Below are 21,810 nucleotides of genomic sequence, written 5' to 3' on the forward strand. Positions count from 1 at the left end.
GCGGAATGTCATGTAGTAGTATCTAAATTTAATCACGAACTATCATACATTTTAACTTTCTTACATAATAATATGTGTGATTAACTTAAGATACCGTAACAATAATATACCATTAAATGAAATCTCATCACCAACTAAAAGTCAGTTGTCAAATCCAATATATAAACTTGGAAATGTAGTTGGTACAATAATAAGTGTTAAAGCGTCATCTAGACCCAAAAAGAAGCAGGCAACGGTCCGATGCATCACTCACATCTTACTTTTTGGTTGCTTTGGTTTGTTGTCACTGCTTTTACATATAAAAGATATATGGTTCACTTCTTTCTATTCCACTTTCTACTACTTTCGTTTCGTGCTTTCAATTTTTTTTCAAACACAAAAGAAAAGAAGATAAGAAATGAATGCACAAATATTGTAAAACATCCAATAATGATGGATGGATATTGTTAAAGAAATTGAATCGGGATGGATATTGTTTTGGATACAAGTCCCGTATCGAAAACTTAACAAAATAGAAAGTCTCATACAATAAATAATTTCACTTCTAATAATATTCAAACCTTTTGTATAAAATTACACACCTGCTAAACATGTGGTTAAGTTGAGGACAATATAGATTTGAGAAAAGAAAAAGAAAAAGAAAAAAAGAACCTGATAGAGTTGGAGAAATTGATAATTCTCACCTACAAAATACTATAAACAAGAAGCCTATCATTGGGAATTCAATAATCTAAGGAATAAGACCATTATCCCTAAAGTCTTAATTATTTAATTTAATCAAGAATATTATATTCCTAAATGTATTGGCTGATGATGGTTTGCCAGAAGAACTTATCTGGATCCTACCTAAAATCAAATGGTGAGGTTTGATACTTATGGTGGTTATGGACCATTTGTCATCTCAATTATGAGACTCGTGGTTTTTCTTTACTATTAATAATTCTAAAAACCAAAAGGCCAACCAAAAAAAATATAATTAGAACGTATTGGTTTCAATATTTTACTTTTTCTGTTTTATGAAAGTCTAAGATGATAATGCATATAGGAAACTATGAATGATATGGCATTGGCATTGCTGTCATTGCCAAGCTGTTTTTGTTCTTTTGACACGATACTTTAAACTACGGAATTGAACTCCGCTGCAATCGTGTAAGGGCACGTACACATTGTATTAATCAACTGATCTAACATATATTTGTATATTTTCAAACTGTTTCACAAAATTCATTTTAGAATTCAAGGCATGTTTACTTATCATGAATGGAGAAAGCTATAAATCAGACCCCTTAGTTAATACTATTCCGAAATTTGAAGGTATTCAATTCTGGATATTAAGATAAAATCCACATAGATGAGGAAGTAATTCTTTAAATTATGATGAAGATCTTGTATCCAAAACAAAAATTATGATGGAGATATGTTTTTTTTAATTTTTTTTAATAATGGTATTAAGCAGATTTCCAAGTACCTAGTTTTTGGCTGTGTCTGGCCACATCGTAAATAAACAAATTTTCTTAGAAAGAAACAAAAAGATTATAATAAAACAAACAAATTTTCTTGGAAAGAAACAAAACGATAATAATAAAACAGTTTGAGGATGAGAAAAGTGTACAGAACACACACCTCATAAGAACCCTCACAATATATATAAAACCAAAAAAATGCATTTTTTTATAAATCTCTCTGGTGAAATGTTGATGCCATGAATTGACAACCATCGCCGCCCCACTCTTATATCTCCCCACCATTTCTTTCCTCTCTCTTTTCAATTTAACATTCCCCAATCCCAATCCCCGCAGTCCACATTTTGTTTCAGTATTTACTTAAAACTTTGTGTGGAATTTTATGATTATGGCTAAGAATGCACCACGTGTCCAAAACTTGAAGGGTGTATGATGAAATCAAAAGAAAATTTTGTTTTTGTTTCTGGCTTTTGTGTGGCTGAGAGTGACTTCTCATTGGTCGGTGCCTCTTTCAATTTTTTTAAACCCATAATCAACTATATAATGTAAGTGATTACTAATGGTTGATGCGGACCCATCAAAATATTATGTTGACCATAGTAGAATTGAGAGACCTCAAGATTAGTCCCAAAAATAATAATATCAGCCCCCAAAAATATTATCAAATTCTTTCTATTGGCTTTTTCTTTTTTTCTTTTTTTTTTTCTATACAAGTGATATTGAAGAAAGGAGAATCGAATCTATGATCTCAAGTGCAAGACTAAATGTTCTTAACTACTTGAACTACAACATAAAGAATAAAAGTCACTTCCAACATAAGAGGAAAGCCAAATTGCATTATGTACACTGATTTACATATATTCACAAATGTACATAACAAGATAATATATCAATTATCAAAGAGCCGCACACAACACAAATTGTGAGCCCTCTCTCTCTCTCTCTGATAATTGCCATCTCCCATTCAACCAAGAACACTAATCATCGTCATCACTGTACTCTTCTGCTAGCTCTTCCAAAATTGTCTCCAATTTCGGAGAGCTAGAACCCTTCCATGGGAAATCAAGAAGGGATGGTGCAACCTCAATCCAAGGCTTGCTCATATCCTTTGCCATTGCGAGCTTCTAACTCAAAATCAAAGCTTAAGCGGCAGACGATGTCGATATTTTGTAGGTTGTGTGATGTGGAGAAGATTTTGTCTCTCTCTTTCTCCCTTGGCTTTCAGATTGAGAAAGAGAGCTAAGGAGGGATGGGAAAGGACAAATTCTGTGGAAGTATTTGAGAATTGCGTTGAATTGTTAGGGGTAATGGGGTTTGACGGCTTATATAGGTTTGCTTTTGGTAAACGGCCATGCTTAACAAAGCAAAAAGCCCAACATAGATCAAAGCTAACTTAGCCAAATTAGAAACTGAATTCTAATAAAGTGTCTATAACCCATTTTTTTCTCCTATTGTGGAGGAAATGACCAAAAGAAATAGGCCATATTTGAAGTGTTCAATGTGCATTTACAATTTTGTTACTATTGATTTCTACAAGGCTACATATCTCATACACGAGTCTGTTTTAGTTTTACCACATGTAAGTGTTCGACGGTCACTTCTGCAACGTTGCTGTTTTAAATCCCTACTTTCTAGCAAAACCTGCAATTTGCTACAACTGCATAAACAACATTGTACTTAGACCACCACACATCTCCTTTAAGGAGTTCATAGACACCTAAAACTGCATAAAATTTGGTAAATCCTAATAAAGAAACTTGTTCAGAAACAAGGAGCCATTGTCGCCTAAAAGTTCTTACTCTAAATCCGAGTCAGAGTCTTATGAAAAGCTATGCACAATTTTTAACAAGAAGCTAAAAAAAAACATAAATACCATAAATAAAAAATACATGAGAATTCAACTTCAATTGTTAGAAGATTTCACTGCAACTACCCCCAGGAAACAGAAACTGTAAGAAAGAATGGCATATGAAAATACTACAATAAGGTTTTATATTTAACATTCATCCACACACAAAAAAAGTCACCTCAACAGTGGAAACATTGCCAGAGCCGAAAAGGAGCAACATCAAACAAAGGAATCAAAAAAATTTGGTCTTTCAGCTGAAACCAATCATCCAATCCATAACAAAGAGTCAAACATGCTACAACAAAAAGACCAAGCCGTCCATTTATGGATTCACATGTCCAGAGTGGGACAGTTGAAAATAAATTTGAACTTGTCAAGGATGGTCAAAATTCAAGTCCAATTGGCAATTTGGCTACACTTAATTTATCCTTATCTATCAAGTGGCAATGATAAGCGAAATGCAGACAAACTCCTTTTGACTCACCATAAACAAAAATTGTGAGGGGAATGCAACTACTAGACGGATTATAGTTACAAAATACATTCCAAGAGGCTGGATTAAAACTTATAAAACAGCAAACACAATAAGAAAAGAAACATCCAATACTAACTTTAGGAAAGTACCTTGCCATGTTCAATGAAACACGATGCTTTAGGAGACAACTTCCACGCAAGATTCAGAAGGGGGAATGACAAGATACACACTGAACAAATGATTCCCTGATATGCACCAGTTCTAGATAAACCTATGGGTGCAGAAAATGGGATAATTGAAAACAAACAGCCGGGGCACAAAAAATCTATGGTTGAAACAAAACTGTGATAGAAGCCTATACAATGTAAAGATAACTGTATTAAAACTCTATGTTGCTTGCTTGACGTACCTAATATAACTAATAATGTCCGGCCACTTTGGAGCAACTTGAATAACATATTAAAAAACCTAAGCTGGTACAGAAAATTCCCATTTTCTTAGCTCAACTCTTAACTCCCAACTTCAATTTCATTGCACATGCATCATATATTCTCTAGTCCCTCTAGTATGAACAATTAAAACTATTTAGCATAAATTATATCTATCAGCTTCTACTTCTCCATCAGCAAATCCACAAATCACGTTCTAATTCCAAATGATACCCAAATATGACTAATACATTCACATAACCCTTTACCAAAGCTAAGACATTTTGCATTCAACAGATGACCATTCATTTTAAAATCGACACACAAAGCAAACAATAGCAACAATCAAATGAACACCACTAAGAAAATTTTAAAAACCCATTATATTCTTTAATACTAATAACACCGCCATCAGCATCCACAACATGTAAAAAACTGGGTTACAAAAACCCTCCAACTCATCTAAATTGCCATAAAAAGAGTGATTAACGATCTTAATAACGTACTCCAAATTAATCCATAAATTATCCAAAACGACATACCCTTAAACAAAAATTTAATTCAGCAAAAGAAAAAGAAAGAGCCTCACAGCAACAGCTCAGTCGAGAGGGATCTCAACATCACCATCGGCAATCTCCTGTTGCAAATCCTTAGGGTCCTTGCCGTCGACCGTGCACCCGACGGATACGCAGGTGCCGAGAATCTCCTTCACCGTGCCGGCAAGCTCCTTGGCCATGGATCTGTGCTTCATGATCTTGGCGATCTCGATGACGTCGTCTAGAGAGATGTTTCCACTGTGCTTGATGTTCTTAGTCTTCTTGCGGTCGCGCTCGGGCTCCTTCAAAGCCTTGATGACCAGCGCCGCGGCCGACGGCACCACAGAGACCTTGGCCTGCCTGTTCTGGACGGTGAGCTTGACGGTGACACGTAAGCCCTTCCAGTCCTTGGCGGTCTCCTTGGCTATGTCTTCTCCGATCTTCTTTGGGGAGAGACCGAGAGGACCGATCTTTGGAGCAAGCGAACTCGCCGCGCCGACTTCACCGCCGGTGACTCGGACGTAGACGTCGACGACCTGTGAGGGATCGAACTTCGGCGGCATTGTTGCTGATGATGAAGGAGAGAAACAAAATGCTAGGGTTTCCTACAACAAGGCGATTGAGAGTAGCGAATGGTGTGAAATATATGCTAGGGTTTTGCAGGGCATTGAAGTTAAGAAATGTCTAAATGGCCCCTTGTCTACCGGAGAGCTTTGAAAGAAAGAGATTTGGGTCTTTCATCACATTTGGGCATTTGCTGACGCTTGGGTTGAGGGTAAATCTGTATTTAGGACAAACCCGTTGGGTATGGGCCTAGTAAAACAACACTTGGGTCATTGCTTCGGGCTTCAGCTAATGATCCTTACCTATTCGAGAATGTTGCGGCTCGTTGGGATAGACACGCTCATACACCAGGGCATTTCTTTCCTTCTTCTCTTCTTCTTGTTGTTTGGTTCTTGCTTCTATTGTCATGTACTGGTACATCCATTGGTGGCTACCCATCAAAATGGACAAGTCTTCCGCTACTTGTTGTCTGTTGTATTCTGGATAAGTTGTTGGAACCCATTGACCACGTTCGTTTTGCTGCCGTTTGCAAGGACTGGCTTGGTTTTTCAATACACTACAATGATGCAACATAACGCTGGCTTAAGGTACTCCCCATGCTGATGATCCCTACCGAATCCGAAGGAGAGACTAGCACAACAAAGCAAACAACAATATTCAGTTACCAGTTCGTGATGGTGAGAGGTATTGTGGCTCTAGCCATGGTTGGGTGGCCATCGAAGATCTAGCTGACGATGATGTAACCATAACTCTCATGGACCCTTACAGAAAAGCTGTGGCACCCATTAACCTCCCTAGCTTGGATTATGAGCACCTAAATCCTGATCCAGACAAGATCCCCATTTGAAACCAAAGAATTATTGGGCTATTTTATTCTACCTTGTGGATTTGAGGTTGGCTTTCTTTAAAGGAGGACAAGAATATTGGACTTTGTCTTAATAAGAAATTAAGGTGCATTTCTTGTGGAATCAACCAAGGGAGACATGTTGCATGTTCGAAGAATTTTGAAACCAAAAGAAGGTCGCGATGGAGATTTGTTGACTGATCGCTTCAAGGTTTACAAGGTGGTGTTTGATGACAAGGACGGATCCATTGTGCAGCAGGTTGAGGTAGAAAGCATTGGAGATGAGGCTTTGGTTGTTGGCGACAATCATTCAGTGCCTGTCTTGGCTTCAAACTTTCCTGGGTGTCAGTCAGCCTAATAGCATACACTACACAAAGGATTTGCTAAAACGTCAGCATCCTGATTGCAGACCATTTGATATGGCTGTCTACAATTTAGAGAATGAAACCATCACACAGTTTTACTCTCCGAATTGTTGCCACAAAGGCATGCCACTTGCTGCTCGGATTTGTCCACAGTTTAATGGACTCTGCTAGGCATAAGCTACTCTTCTTTTTGCCCTTCACAATGTTACTTTTTGGCCATTCTATGATCAACAAACTGAAATTAGAGAAGGGTAGCTGTAACTCTGTAATTTATCTCGCATTTTGGATTTTAAGAGCCTTCATCATTACTTATGTGCCACAGAAATGCAGGGACGGGCTGATTTCTTCTTCTTTTCTTATGTGTTTTTTTTTGCCTGTGTGTTCATTTTGCAGCGTTAGAATTTGTTCATGATGTTACATTTGTGCACTCCACCCCCCTATCTTGGAGTTAAATTAGAACAAATTATGCAAGCTTTATATGTAGTAATATTTTAATATTACATAACATGTGTTCCTTTTGAAATTCACTGTTGATAGAAATGCTAACGATACTTGCTTAAAAGAAAGTCCCTCCCCACGGAGTTGTAGCTGCCTCGTAGTTTTGTAGGTGTTAGAGTGTGTGTTTGTCTGGGTATGAAAATGAAGAAGAAAGAATGAAAGGATGATGAATGAAGAGTTCTCCTTCTCTCTGCAGAAAAGCAGAGAGTACTATATTTCTCTCAATGAAAAATGAGCACACCAAAGAGCATCTCATAACCGTTAGCCTTATCTGGATTCACACACATCATATTGAATCTCAGCCTCACATCTAGCTATTCTCAAAGTTGCTACATATGGCTATTTTAGCCTTACATATTGAAGGGCCTCTCACTTGTCATTTATCAGACTAAGTGCATACACAATTTAAACACAAGGCTTATTTATCCAAAACTCATATTAGCTCAATGCTTATACACTAACACTCCCTTTTAAGCTTTGAGCTGACAAGTTTATCTCTGAGATAATTGAACCTTTCCTTCAGTAAAGCTTTAGTAAAGATGTTTGCTACTTGATCCTTCGTAGGACAATAGACTAGATCAATAATACGTTGCTGCAAAGCATCTTTGACGAAGTGGTACCTTCTGTCAATGTGTTTTGTCCGTTGATGGAACACTGGATTCTTAGTTATTGAAATTGCATATGTATTGTCACACTGCAAAGGAGTTGTTTCTATTTGTAGTTCCCCAAAATCCTCAAGAACAAATCTGAGCCAAATAGCCTGTGCTGTAGCTTCTGATGCACTGATATACTCTGCCTCCGCAGTTGAGAGTGCAACACAATTTTGCTTAACAGATGCCTATGAGAAAACTCCACTTCCAAATGAGAAAGCATAGCCGGATGTGCTTTTGCTATCATCCATGGAACCTCCCCATTAACGTATCTAAGCACTCTTTTGGCTGTCCCATAGTGCTTGTTAGTAGGACAATGCATATATCTAGCTAGTAAACTAGCTGCGTACACCACATTTGGCCTTGTAGCAGTGAGGTATAACAGACTTCCCACAATCTTTCTATATTGTTCTTCACTTGCTGCACCACTTCCATCAACTTTGCGAAATTAGCAGTGAGGTATAACAGACTTCCCACAATCTTTCTATATTGTTCTTCACTTGCTGCACCACTTCCATCAACTTTGCTTAATTTCTCAGTATCAACAAGAGAGATGAAGACATATTTGCACTCTTTCAAGCCAAATTTATCCAACAAGGAAGAAGCATAGTTCATTTGATGAATGAAAATGCTTGAATCAATTTGTATCACTCTCTTTCCTAGGAAATGATGAAGAAGTCCTAAATTTGTCATTTCATATTTCACCTGCATATCTTCTTTGAAGTCTTTCAACATTTCTTCATTGCTTCCAGTATATACTATGTCATCCACATAGATAGACACAATTAGGATTTCTTTGTCTCCCCTTGTCTTAGTATAGAGAGTTGCTTCGCTCAAGCTTTTCTCAAATCCACACTCAATCAGATAGCTGTCAATCTCTTCATACCAGGCTCTAAGTGCATGTTTTAGTCCATAAAGGGCCTTGTGCAATCTGTAGACCTTGTCCTCCTTGCCATCAAGTACAAATCCCTCATGTTGGTCAACATACACCTCTTCCTGTAATTTTCCATTCAAAAAGGAAGATTTAACATCTAGTTGGTACAACTTCCAGCTTCTTTGTGCAGCAAGAGCAATCAAGGTTCTGATTGTATCCAATCTAGCAACTAGAGCAAAAGTTTCATTGTAGTCGATTCCTGGTTTCTGCACATACCCCTTGGCAACCAACCTTGCCTTGTTCTTTTGTACTGAACCATCCAAATTCAGCTTGGTTTTGAACACCCATTTCACTCCAATGACTTGCTTATCACTTGGCCTATCTACAAGCTCCCAAGTTCCATTTTTCTCAATCACTGATAATTTTTCTTCCATTGCTTTTATCCAGGCCTTGTCTTGTGCAGCTTCTTCACATTTCTCAGGTTCTACAATACAATGATTGCACTGTGCCAGAATGTCACTTATATTTCTCCACTTCACTAGAGTATGATCATAAAGTTGTGAAATCTTTGCTGACTCATGCATGATCCGTTCTTGTTCTTCAGTATGTGAAGGAGTACAGGGACTAGAGGGACTTCCTTCAAATTCACTCAACCCATGTGAATTCACACTCTCATTTTCAGATTGATTCTGAATGTAGGTCACAGCAACAGAATTCTCTGAATTTTCCTTCCAATTCCTGGACATAGTTTCATCAAAAACTACATCTCTTGACAACATGAATTCAAGATTACTAACAAAATTCTAGATATGAACATTACGGAATGTATATACATAGAGTATTGTAGTATAGAGATCATGAATCTTGAAAAAATAACAGGATTTTAGAAAAAGTCCCTTACCAGGTTTATAGTTTTGTAACTTATCCGGTTTATAGTTTTGTTTGACCATCTTGAGAGGGATTCGAACTTGTGATATCTTCCAACATTAGAAAGTACTATATCGCTGAAGTAAAAGCTCTATATTTTGTTCATGGACCGCACTAGAAAATAGCCTTGACAGTTAATTTATTTTGTGGCAATATTTGCACTCTTAGGATTTTGTAATTGTCTTCAAATAGTTGAAGTGTCTTGGCTTCAAACTTTCCTGGGTGCCAGCCTAATTCTATATACTACACAGAGGATTTGCTAAAACATCAGCATCCGGATGGCAGGCCATTTGATATGGCTGTCTACAATTTAGAGAATGAAACTATCACACGGTTTTACTCTCCGAATTCTTGGCACGAAGACATGCCACTTGCAGCTTGGGTTTGCCCACATTTTAATGGTCTCTGATAGGCATAAGCATTTCAAACTTTTAAAGTTCAAATTTTCTTGGTTGATTTGATGTCATACCACACACTGCAGGATTGTTTTGTATTTGTGTCAATCAAAACTGATGTACATCTTCTTTCACAAACGCTTGCGCAAGAGCAACACAGTCACTTTCTCACCGTGAATGAACCAGCCTATCATCTCACTCAAGTAATAACCAACGGCCTGCAATGAGCTGCACCAGAAATCAAAAACGTGACGTTGTTGCTTAGCTCTGAGACTACATTACAAATGTTATTCCATTCCCACGGAAAGTTAAATTACAATTGTTCACAAACACGCAAGTGATTAATAGTCATGAATTAGTATGAAGCCCATTTTAACAAAATTCTAGATGTGAACATCGTAAAGTATATATATACACAGAGTATATTATCACGACCAATTGTCATCGCAGCTATATTCTTCGTTTGAATTAGGATATTTTGGTCCATTCAACTCCAAAATGATTTATTTGTCTAAATTTTCGAAGAAAAAAGGTCTGGAAATGAGTCACTTCTTTTATGGTGTAGGAGTTAATCATGTTGGGGTCATTTCAATAGCCAAAAACGTAACTCTCAAAGGAAAATAATGGTGGTAGAGGAGCTTCAAAGTTGCAAGTTACAACCTCACTTTGGACAATGAAGTCACCCTCTCCAATCAACCTCAAAGCCGAAAAAAAATATATTATGTCATGATCCAAGACCGTTCATATAGGCTAAGCTAGTAATTGCTCCAATGTATCAATCCAATGGCCCACAATTCACACATCAAACTTTATGCCATGAAAAAGAAACCCTAGCTATAAGCCCTACGCCCACCCCTCCCCGCCCATGCCTTTTATAGACATAGACTTGTGTGGGATCGGTTTGTTTTCTTCAATATCTCACTAGTTCTGAAGTTTTTTAAACCAATAATTGTAGTTGCTGGGTGAATATATCAGATATTGGGGGTGCAAGTGCAACTTTGAATCTCAAAGTTGAACTAATAATGCCTTTTAGATGTTGATGGGATAATCTGGTTTGGAATTATTTTTGTTTCCAAGATCCAATTTTGATGCCATTTTAGTCCTCGATAAGGTAATCCAATACCCACTACCCAAAAGGCCACATTATTGTTGTCCCTCATTATTTGTATATCTGGCTAGGAGCTAGGTGGCTTTAACAATTCTTTTGTAAAAATAAAACTTATAGGTGCAATAATTAAGGATAAGTCTAGGTGATGTTTGATTAATTACATTCTCCTATTGATCCCCTCATATTTTTGTATAAACTATAGTTTGATTAGACGAAGAAGAAAAAAAGTGTTATTTTCGCTAATAATCTGTCATTTTATGTTAATAAACTGTTGATCTAAATTATTGTTATGCGTGTCAAAATTTTATTCATACGTCATGCTTGTATGTCTTTCTCACTTACGCAAAAGCCAAAAAACAAGCAAGTCTCCAAAGTGTTGTTAGTTATACAACTTTTCAATCAGGTGTCACGGATGTGTAAGTGAGCTATATGTTAGATTTAGGGCTCGTTTGGGAGTGATTCTGGATATGCTAGAATCACTTCTGTGGTGAACCACCTCTCAAGTGTTTCTGTATGTAAACAATTTAAGTGATTTTAAGTGATTCTTGGTAGAAGCACACCCATTTGTTTCTCTATAAAATCACATAAAACCACTTAAAGTGATTATTTGGAGAAGTGATTCTCCATATAAGTGATTTTTAGCTTATCCAAAATCACTCCCAAACGAGCCCTTAGGGTACAACACAAAAGGAGTGGATGGAACCAGAAAAAGAAAAGAAAAGAACTAAAAAAACTAAAATAAAAACAAGAAGGTACTTGTTCTAGGTTAGTTCCTTGTTAATTTGTGCAATGAGTTTTATTCTAAACAAAAGCAAAAGCAGAGCACAGGTACTTCAACAAAAGTACTTCGTTCATGAAATTGCATTTACTTTTTCTTTAGGGCAAGTGGCCTAAGATGCTTGAATCAATTTGTTATTGGCTTATATTGCTAAGTGATGTTTAATTAATGCACGAAATGATTTCCACTTTTTTTTTAAAACCCCCAGTTACTGTTCATAGGATAGGGATAGCTGATTATGAGTGTTGTACAATATGAGTTGATGCATCATCAGATTGTTACCCAAATAAAGAACTCCCTAAGGTCACCATTATTGGAGTGTAATTATTCTATTAATACTAATTATTATATTAGGGTTGAATATAATACCCAAAGCATCCCATAATTAAACCAAGACGTCATCATCAAAACGATTAACCACGATATATTATTGGTGGAGGAAAAGTCGCAAACGTACTTCTCTTTGTTCAAAGTTCATCCAATTAAATTAGGGAACGAAATTAACAATTAATTACTATGGCACTCACAATGTTGTATTTGATAATTGTTTATGTTGCTCCATGCAAACCATGCGTTTCACATATAAGAACAAACTTCAAAATGCTTAATATTATGATACTGTGATTTTTTATCGCAAAATTATAAAAGAGTCATTCAACTTCACTGTTTCGAAACATAATATGTTAAAGTTAATAATAACCTAATAGTAGAGTAAAAAAAAAACAAGCTATTTTATTTATCATGTCGAACATTAGAAATGTCAATAAAAAAATATTATGTGGCACTAAAACACCGTTTATTAATCTATGTATTATAACGAGTGACCGACGAATTTAGACTACTACATCTGCTACAAAATTAGCTTCTTACAATTATGTGATAGATAATATGACAAATATTATGACAGCAGAGGATAACCCACAAAGGGACATGTCAAGGAGAATATCAATCAATAATTTGGAGTGGTCTATCAACTTGAATGTTCTCATACCTATTCTGTGAAGCCCATTAAAGTTCATAGTTAATCCGATGATTTAGATTAGCCACCAACAATAATATTCTTCGTGGAAGCCAGCTAGAAGAACCATAATGTTGCCATTGGTTATTGTGTTTGTGAACTCATTTGCTGGAATCAAATTTATTCCTCCTTTGCCAAAAATTGACTGCATTTAAACCAACTTGTATTAAAATGAATTGGGTAGCTAAATAAGCTAGATACAAAATGAATGATTGTACGTTTCTAGTTAGTTGAAGGAGGTCTCATGTTCGACTCACATAGATAATAAAACAGTATATATTTGTGATGAGTTCAATGCATAGTCGTGAATATCTTGATTCGTTATAAAGGTATCTTCTAGTTGATTACATAAGGTCTATATTTAACTCACATAAATTATAAAACGATATATATTTATAATGAGTTCGATACATAGTCGTGAATATTTTCATTCGCTGTAAAGTATCGTTCGTCAAAAAGGGGAAAAAAAAGGACTGCTTGACTGGACCGACTTGAGTATTTTGGTTTTCCTTCTTTCTATTTCTATTTCAATGTACAGCAAATCCTATCGCTTTCATAGGCAAAGCGTGAAGTTGATTTGGCGTTCAACGTTCAACTAATTTCATAAAACTTCACGAGTCCGCGCGGTATTCACTCGCGAGTTTTAAAAAACGCGAGAAAACGAAGATATTTTGGATTGTCCCGTTTGGGAGGAGCAGGCCAGGAGCCAGCTGGCAGTAGACGCGCTAGATCCGAGCAGTGGGGGCCTACTTCACGTGCCAGCATGCTCTCGCAGTTGCGTGGAACCAATCCGCGCCACGTGGCGAAAACACAGGTAAGCGGACACTTGGCGACGTCCTCGAACGTCTAAACAGGACCACTTTTGTCCTCTTTTCCAAAACCAGGTCAGGTGAGCCCCATCTCATCTGCGTCGCGACAAAACTTGTGACTTCCAGTGCGAGTAGATCACATATTGCAATTGCATTGTTTTGTTCTTGTTTGGGACGGAATTCGTATTTCCCATTTTGCCCCTTATTCTCTGCGCTTTTTGTCCGCTTCCCCCCACGAGTCTTTACGTTACGCTTTCAATTCCCTGCCCCTGCGTGGCGGTCATCAACCGCTTGAAAACCAACGGCGCCGACATCTTTGGCAAGTTATGAAACTTTTTGCGATTTTTATTCTTTCTAATGTCAGTTTGGTTCACATAAAAACGGGAAATATTTTAGTATTCTTTCACCTTTTTCCTTTTAAATCAAACCCAAATTTTATTTATTTATTTCACGAAATTGAATTTAGTGATTGATTTTCTTTCTTCTTTTTTTTTCGGGACACCGTTATTATTCTTACTTTATATTTGTTTAAAAAATGCACTTTTTATTAATTGATACTCTGTAATTTGTTTTAGATATGTTCTATTGACATGTGTGATATTTTTTTTTATTCCGAAGTTTTTCTCATGTGATTTTTTCCGGAAAAATTTTCACGAGGCCATGCAAAAACATGGCTAATTTTTCTACTTTCTATTGAAATGAAATCTACCTTTTTTCTCAAAAAATACACTTTCTATAAAATACCTAATTTATACATCACACAATAGTTTTCTCTCACAAAACAGTCTTACAATATAAAATAATCATATTGTAGATGGTGATTATTAATTAAGTTTTCAGATAATATAATTATCTTGTATTGTCCCACTATTTATCAAGAACATTCTCATACATTTGTGTGTGCATATAATGTGTAGAAAGATGTCATACCTAAAACTTAAGGTTTGGTTCGATGGCTCAGCTTAGACATTGTTGTCCAATTTAATAAATCTAATCCAAACATATTTCAGAACAACTATAAGACTTGTTAAATTTAATTAAAGTAGTTTAACTTAATTCGACCCACCAAACGTTACTTAATTATATTGCGTAATTCAAAAATAAATAATTTTGGCCATTCACATGTGAGGCATGAGTTTCAAAACAAACAAAAAATACAATCCAAAACCAAAATATCCTCAGTTTCTTTCTTTACCTTTTCTAGTTTACAGTTACAAAAGATCAATTACGTTTTTCTGGCTAAACAAAATGGATCAAAACACTAAACAGACAGTATACGCGAAGTGTTTCGTGTATTTCTGTGGGTCCAGTGAAAACCTCCGCAGCAGAACTGTGCGACGCACCCTATCCGGCCCCACCTCCCGAGATATTGAACTCAACCCATTCGAATGGATAAATCGAAAATCCGACGTGTCTTTTTCCCTTAAAATCGCAGGGGCAGTTACGTAATTTTACCATGATTGAACTCGAGAGAAGCAGCCTTATCCAAACTGCAAGCGGCAAGCCAACCTTCATAAAAGCGTATCGAACGCTCTCATTTTGGTAGAGCCAAAACCCAAAACGCAGAACAGAAGCAAAGCGAAAAAAAGAAGAAGAGCGAGAGAGCTCCTAAAACGCAGCGTTTTAGACCTCTGAAATGGCGACGAGTAAGAGCTACTACGCTAGGCCGAACTACCGGTACCTCTCCAGCGACCACCACCACCCAACCCTAGCGCCCGACTCTGCATTCGAACTCGACGAGTCAGACATCTACAACTTCGCCAGGTCCAACTCGCCCGAGTTCCGCAAACCGGTCCCGAGCTCCCGTGTCGTCTCGGCGTCCAAGAACCGGCGATCTGAGGCCGCCGACCGGTCGGACCGTACCGGCGGCACGGCGGCGTCGCTGCCGGTCGGCATTCCGGACTGGTCCAAGATCTTGAGGGACGAGTACCGAGAAAACCGGAAGAGCGATGACGATGACGACGGCGACGATGACGTGGAAGGCGGCGTGCGGGTCCCGCCTCACGAGTTCTTGGCGAGGCAGATGGCGAGAACGAGAATCGCGTCGTTCTCGGTGCACGAAGGCGTGGGGAGGACCTTGAAAGGGAGGGATCTCAGCCGGGTCCGAAATGCAATTTGGGAGAAAACCGGGTTCGAAGATTAGACGGATTTTATTTTTCGAAAACAAGAAATACAGAGAAGGTGTGTACGGGAATTATTGGTTAGATTTTTGTTGTTGCCTTTTTCTAATTTTTATGAATTTAGTTTCTTTTACTTCCTTGTGTTCTAATTTATGTGATCAAGATGATCGTCTTTACGAATGTAATGTAATCCCAAATTTGAGGATTGTTAATTTAACTTAATTTCAATCTTAATTAAGTTTTTGTGAGGTGGTTAATTTTGGGTTTGAAGTTTGTATATATTTTTTTTATTTTTTTATTTTTGGCAGAGAAGTTAGTAAATTCTTGGTGAGGAGAAACGGAGCAAGTTGGTGTTAAGAAATAGAAAGTAAATGATTGGTAGGTGTTTTTAAGTGTTTGATTGATGTGGGTGGGGTTGGTACGAAAATGAAAAGCAAGATGGTGATAACGACCCCCTCTATTGAAAAAATAATGCACATAAATACAAAGTGTCAAATCTACCACTTTTTCCTTTGCCTTCCACGATAGTCGTCTTTGAGAATTTAAGATTCCATCAATTTCTTTTTTTGTGGTAAATAGATTTATCAATCCTTTTCAATGAATTATAATATGAGTTGCTCAATGCTAATTGATATTTTAACACAATTGTGAAATTGGGTTTTGCGTGTACATCAATGGTTGATAATTCTTTACTCACAATTAACATTCTACGCTTATTTGTACGTTCACACAATTCACAGTTGACAATTGTTTACTTAGAAATTTCTATGAGGCTTCTTCATTTGAAGGGGAATTTGGTGGGATGAAAATTTATAATTGGGGTTAGGTAAATTGTAGAGCAAGCACGCATTATTTGTACGTTTACATATTTCACAGTTGACAATTGTTTATATGTTCATGTGACGACTTTTGGAAAGAAAATCTTGTATTAGAAATTTTTACAAGGTTTCTTGATTTGAAGGGGAATTCGGTGGGATGAAAATTTATAAAGGAGATTCACTATTATATCCAATACATGAGCCCAAATTATAAAAATACCATATATGAAATGGACTTTAGAAACACACCCAAAACTCATTTACAACATAACAAAGAGACTTTAACTTTTTATAAATTGCAAAACTGTCATTAATTTCTTAAAACAAGCTCAACCTCAAAATCTCATAAAAATACCCAAAACACTCAATAGGGCATCAAAGTAATTTAATAATTAATATTAAATTCGATAAGGCAAGCTGTTATTTTTTGGGTTTTTTTGGGTTTGTTTATATAAATTCATTAGTGTATGGTTTATTTATAATATTAGTGCTATAAATGGGTATATCACTAAATATCTCAATTTATAATTGGGGTTAAGTAGATTGTAGAGCAAGCACGCATTAATTTAAAGGCAACCCTAGTTTTGCAATATGCTTATGGGTGGGATGTTTATTTTTTTAATCAATCGAGTATTGTGCAGGCTACCACAATTAGGTGGTTTTTTCTGCTCTTGTGGTGATTTTTCTAATATTGCTTTTTAGATAAGGCAATAGTTGCTTTTTTGATAAGGTTATTTAGTGGATAGTTGCAAGGGATACCCATTATAATGTTCAGTTCATTAATTAATTAATACTTGATTAGGTTTTATTTTATAATTGGACAGTGAGGATAACTATCTAAATATCAGATCTTGTAAATTTAATTGGAAAAAAAAAATTGGATGTTCAATATGATAGTAATGATCCAATCTTTAATATTATACGTGAAAATTGAACTATAATCATGTGATAATTGGTTCGTGTTGGTTTTAGAGAAATTATAATTATGTATACGGTCATGTCATTTAAGATTAACAAATATCTACTTATAGTATGATAATTAAACAAGTTATACCATGTAGTCGTACTCTAGTACCACACCTATAATTATTTTTTATTTCACACACAGATTGTTAATAAGGAGATAGATGCACACTAACTTTTAGATTTGTTATTTAAGATTTAAATTGAAAGGCATAAAATAAACTAAAGACCTATATAACTTAACCATAAATTTTACATAGCTTATTCTTTTTTAAGTTTTATTTTTGCCAACAAAGTCTAATCCAGTGGAAAAAGATCTCGATTTGCAGACTTGTGATCTCATGTTCAAATCTCTATGAGACCTTGGTAGGGTATGTGTGTGTGACAAACCTTTATCCCCTTAGAGCAACTTCACCCATTTGCCCTTTACCATGGCAATGGGGGAACTAGGGCAGCTACTATTCATGTGAATAGTGGCTACCCTTGCAAAAAGCAATGTGTGTTTGGCAACAGCAAATACTATTTATTTATTTATTTTATTTTTTTCACAAATTTGTTTACCTAAACAATTAATTTGGATAATATTTTCGGATAAGATTTTTGGGTTCGTACGTGTCAATATTTATTATAAAATGCATATCTCAATCGGATAAGATGATAAATAAAAATACAATTTAAAAGTAAATAAAATGTTGAGTAAAAAGTGAATAATAGTAGAAATAGAAGAAAATGTATGAGGATTTAGTGTTGAAAGTGAAGAGTATTGGTAAGTATTTATAGAAAAAAATTCGAATTTTTTTCATAATTTTATAGCAAAAAAAGGCACAGCCGTTGGATTGAAGGAGAACAGGCGATCAGAGTGCCCAGACGACGACACATGTCTTCTAGCCCGTCTTCGTGGGTCTCACTTCTAGCCCTGGCAAAAGTGGTCTGCTGGAATTGGATTTTTGCTTGGGCTCCCCCTAGCCTCGGGCTTGGCCTGATTGCTGGAATTGCTCTTATAGTTTAGACTATTGCTTGTAAAATAAAAAAAAATTATTTCAAAGCTAATTCCAATTTCTTTTGGCCTGTAAAAACTTCCCTACTTCATGGTGAGTAAATTTTTTTGGTTATATATATAACAATTATGCGTAAAATCGTAACCATGCGTTCAGTTGGGGTAGTAGTTCTGTCATACAACAATTATGCTTTTGTGTGAAAACGACTAATAGACGAAGGAGGACACGTAAGCGTTAAATATTCGGTGACTAAATGGAAGGACCATTTTGTCATTTTAGGATTGTTAGACGGAGACATTTGACTTTGTATTGACAAAAATGAATAAGATGCTCAACCGTTCCCTTTCCTTTCCGAAACAAAATATTGGAAGAAAAATATTAACCGTTGATTTGGTTAGTGTGGGGCCACAAATACTTTAATCATTATACCAGCCCCTTCACCGTTTTATTTAAGTTCCCCCGTCCTTCTCGTCATCGGGTCTCTTTCACTATTTTTTTTTCCTTCTTTAAATAAAATAAAAAATAAAACTAAAGTCTCTTTCACTCTTTTATGTGAGTTGATTTAAGCAAATTCTTATACAATTGTGCAATAACATACAAATTAATGTAAACCTAAATTGCTCTACCATAAAAGGTCATGGGTTCGAGTCTTAGCATCTGTATAATATGTGTCAGTTTAGTATATTATTGCCCCTTTCAATAAGAAAGTTCTTTATAATTTTTCTTTTTTAAAAGTAAACCTTAAATCTGTTTTGTATAGTTTTCATAATCAATAACTTGACTAATATATCATTCTTCATTTTAAATTTCTTATTGAAATTGTTTAATAACGTAACTTTAGACCTCCAATCTTCATTGTCATGATTAACAAGTCTAACTCACATATGCAGAGAGGTGTATGTTTACGTCAACGGAGTCTAGTTTAGTGAAAAATGAAATTAATTTCCAGTAAAAAAAGCGTTTGTTTGATCTCAAATTCGAACCTATAACACCTTGGTAGTTGTAGAAACCACCCCCTTCCCTCAAAAAATAAAATAAAAAGCGTTTGTTTGTTTATTTTTTTGCCAAGTGAAAAGTGGCTTCAGTAAGTAGCCCAAAGGGCAATCATAGGCTGAAAGAGAATCATACAATTCATTCACATAAGGCCCAGTTACAAACAGTAAAGAAGCCCACAGCACAAAACCCTTAAAACAGAAAAGCCCATGCGATTGAAAATTCATAACACCAAAAACAGAAGAGCACACAAACATTTCATCTGAAATGTGAAAATTAACAGTCCTTTAGGTAACCTTTTTTGTTTTTCGTTTTTTTTTGGGTTAGAAATATAAGGACAATACATGTTGGACAAAGGGATGAATTTTTATGGAGGGAGGACGGTATGAGGAAATTAAGGATATTTTTATTTTTATTTTTTGAGAAATGAAGAAGAATGAATGAAATAAAAACTTGAGAATGGAAACAATTTATATTTTTTTTAACCTCTAGTTTTCATCATGTGTAGCATTCCCCGTGCTTTTCTTTTTCATTTTTCTACCATTGTCATCCTTTTCCATCCTTCGTTACTTCCATATATTTACTCTCTATCTCTAACAAAATAAAAACTAAAGCAAAAAGCGAAAAGGTTACCAAACGAGCCTTACACTTTTAGTACTTTAAAATCTCAGAACATCTCTTGACAATATTACGACACAATACGTGTGAGTTACGGAGTAGATTTTGTTTACCTCATGGTTGTTGCATGTTCACTAGAAGATCATATGAGTCATATATGGTTAACATTTATATCATACATAGAGTAAGTTCGACAATAAAACATCTAAAACAAGTGAGTCATTATACAATTTGTAGCAATTCGTCTCCCACAAGCAACCTAATTTTGTTGAGGGGAACCATTAATGCATATAACAATGACTAGAAACTTTTTGATAAAAAAGAAAAGAGAAAAAGAAAAAGAATGAATAGAACATATGCAGTTTTAAAATGAAGCCTAGAAGCTTTGGGTTGGGTTAAAAAAAGCTCCTTGAACCGACCGGAGCGGAAACGAACAAGATCCGAACTTTATAACCCGACCCGTATCAGTACGCGCCAGGCTCAATTCGGATTTCGGAGCCACCCTCCTACTGGTCAGAGGCTCATACTGCTGCGTTAATTGCAGCAGAATACACAACAGAACAGAGCCAACGACTGGTAGACGAACATCTATCTCTCCTTCCCTCTCTCTCTCTCTCTATCTCTAAGCACACTCGATTAACGCCCTAATTTGTCATTTGTACCAAAATTCACTGCAATTGTCTGACCTTGGTTTCTCCATGTCCTCCGAATCGAGAGCTTCAAGCTCCGGCGACGAAGCCTCCGAGCCAAACCCTAACCCTATCCCCAAACCCCCCGAGGATCAATTGGCCGCCCTCGCATTGTCAGAGACCGATAGCCATGCAAACGGCGTCGTTCATGGATCGGCGGGCGAGAACAATCACAATCACCAGGAGATCGAGAGCGACGAGGAAGAAGTCGAGGCCAATTCGGCTGCGCCTGGTTTAGCTGAAGTGGAGGAGTCGAGGGAGGGTTTGCCACGTGGTAGTGTCGGTGGTGTTGTGTGGGCGAGGACCAATTCGGAGCTGGAGGTTGATGGGCCTTCGAGCCCTAGCAGCAGTGGCTATGCTGGAGAAAGAGGGAGTAGTAGTGCCAGTAGTGGTGGCTCTGGAATTGATGAGATTTCGGAAGTGAGGAACGAAGAGGTTGTTGATGGGTTTTCGGATTTGCAGGCCTCGTGGGTACCAGGAAAACGACATGTTGATGAGGTATTGTGTTCTAAAAGCTCCTCGGCTGTGTAATTTGTTAGAAAATTTACTTGCTTTCGATGAATTGCTTGGCCATTTTATTGGTTTTTAGAATGAGGTGATCGTTTTAGAGCTTAATTGTTGTGAGGATTTCAGCAATGTCGTAGAGACTAAAATATCATCGGACATTGATGTGAAGTGAAAGTTTTGATGTTAAATTCTTCCTCATTTGTTCTTTGGTTGGATGTGGCTTTAACCGCCCATGAGGTTTTTGAATTGCAAAAGAAACAGTAGTGACTAAGAGAGAGATTATGAAGAGTGTTAGGTAAGTTCTATTTCAGAATTCCTTTGGAAATGGCATTGAAATAGCACAAGTACTTGATTCATTTATACGTTCGATATGTTCCATCCTCTTGAATTTCCACAATGTCTTGTACAATAATTTCACAGTACTAATTAAATACAGTATCCTTAGGGTAGAAATGAATGTGCGATCGCAAAATAATACTTTTGAATCAGATCAGTACCCTTATTTTTGGGTTTCCATAAATAC

At 36.5% G+C, this 21,810-nt stretch overlaps 3 protein-coding genes and 1 pseudogene across 3 annotated transcripts in view; 3 read left to right on the plus strand and 1 right to left on the minus strand.

Annotated features, from left to right (window-relative positions):
• Window positions 4,580-5,436, minus strand: LOC18772642 (60S ribosomal protein L12). Its single transcript, XM_007205970.2, has one exon. It carries the CDS (start codon window positions 5,312-5,314, stop codon window positions 4,814-4,816), a length of 501 nt encoding a protein of 166 aa, XP_007206032.1. The 5' UTR covers window positions 5,315-5,436; the 3' UTR covers window positions 4,580-4,813.
• Window positions 5,432-9,882, plus strand: LOC109949581 (annotated as a pseudogene).
• On the plus strand, window positions 15,100-15,971 carry LOC18772959. Its single transcript, XM_007205964.2, has one exon. The coding sequence runs from the start codon at window positions 15,218-15,220 to the stop codon at window positions 15,722-15,724; it is 507 nt and encodes a 168-aa protein (XP_007206026.1). The 5' UTR covers window positions 15,100-15,217; the 3' UTR covers window positions 15,725-15,971.
• The window catches only part of LOC18775611 (vacuolar fusion protein MON1 homolog), an 8,035-nt gene continuing 6,705 nt past the window's right edge, over window positions 20,481-21,810 (plus strand). The window contains exon 1 of the mRNA XM_007208672.2: window positions 20,481-21,278. Within this exon, the coding sequence (XP_007208734.2) occupies window positions 20,790-21,278 (489 nt within the window). The 5' untranslated portion in view covers window positions 20,481-20,789. The remainder of the gene's footprint in view (window positions 21,279-21,810) is intronic.

This window comes from Prunus persica, chromosome G6, assembly GCF_000346465.2.
Source record: "Prunus persica cultivar Lovell chromosome G6, Prunus_persica_NCBIv2, whole genome shotgun sequence".
In the NCBI taxonomy this organism is placed as follows: Eukaryota; Viridiplantae; Streptophyta; class Magnoliopsida; order Rosales; family Rosaceae; genus Prunus; species Prunus persica.

What these genes read in the sequence shown, in the direction of transcription:
- LOC18772642 (XM_007205970.2), bottom strand. Translation starts at nt 5,314, where the DNA reads ATGCCGCCGAAGTTCGATCCCTCACAGGTCGTCGACGTCTACGTCCGA.
- LOC18772959 (XM_007205964.2), top strand. Translation starts at nt 15,218, where the DNA reads ATGGCGACGAGTAAGAGCTACTACGCTAGGCCGAACTACCGGTACCTC.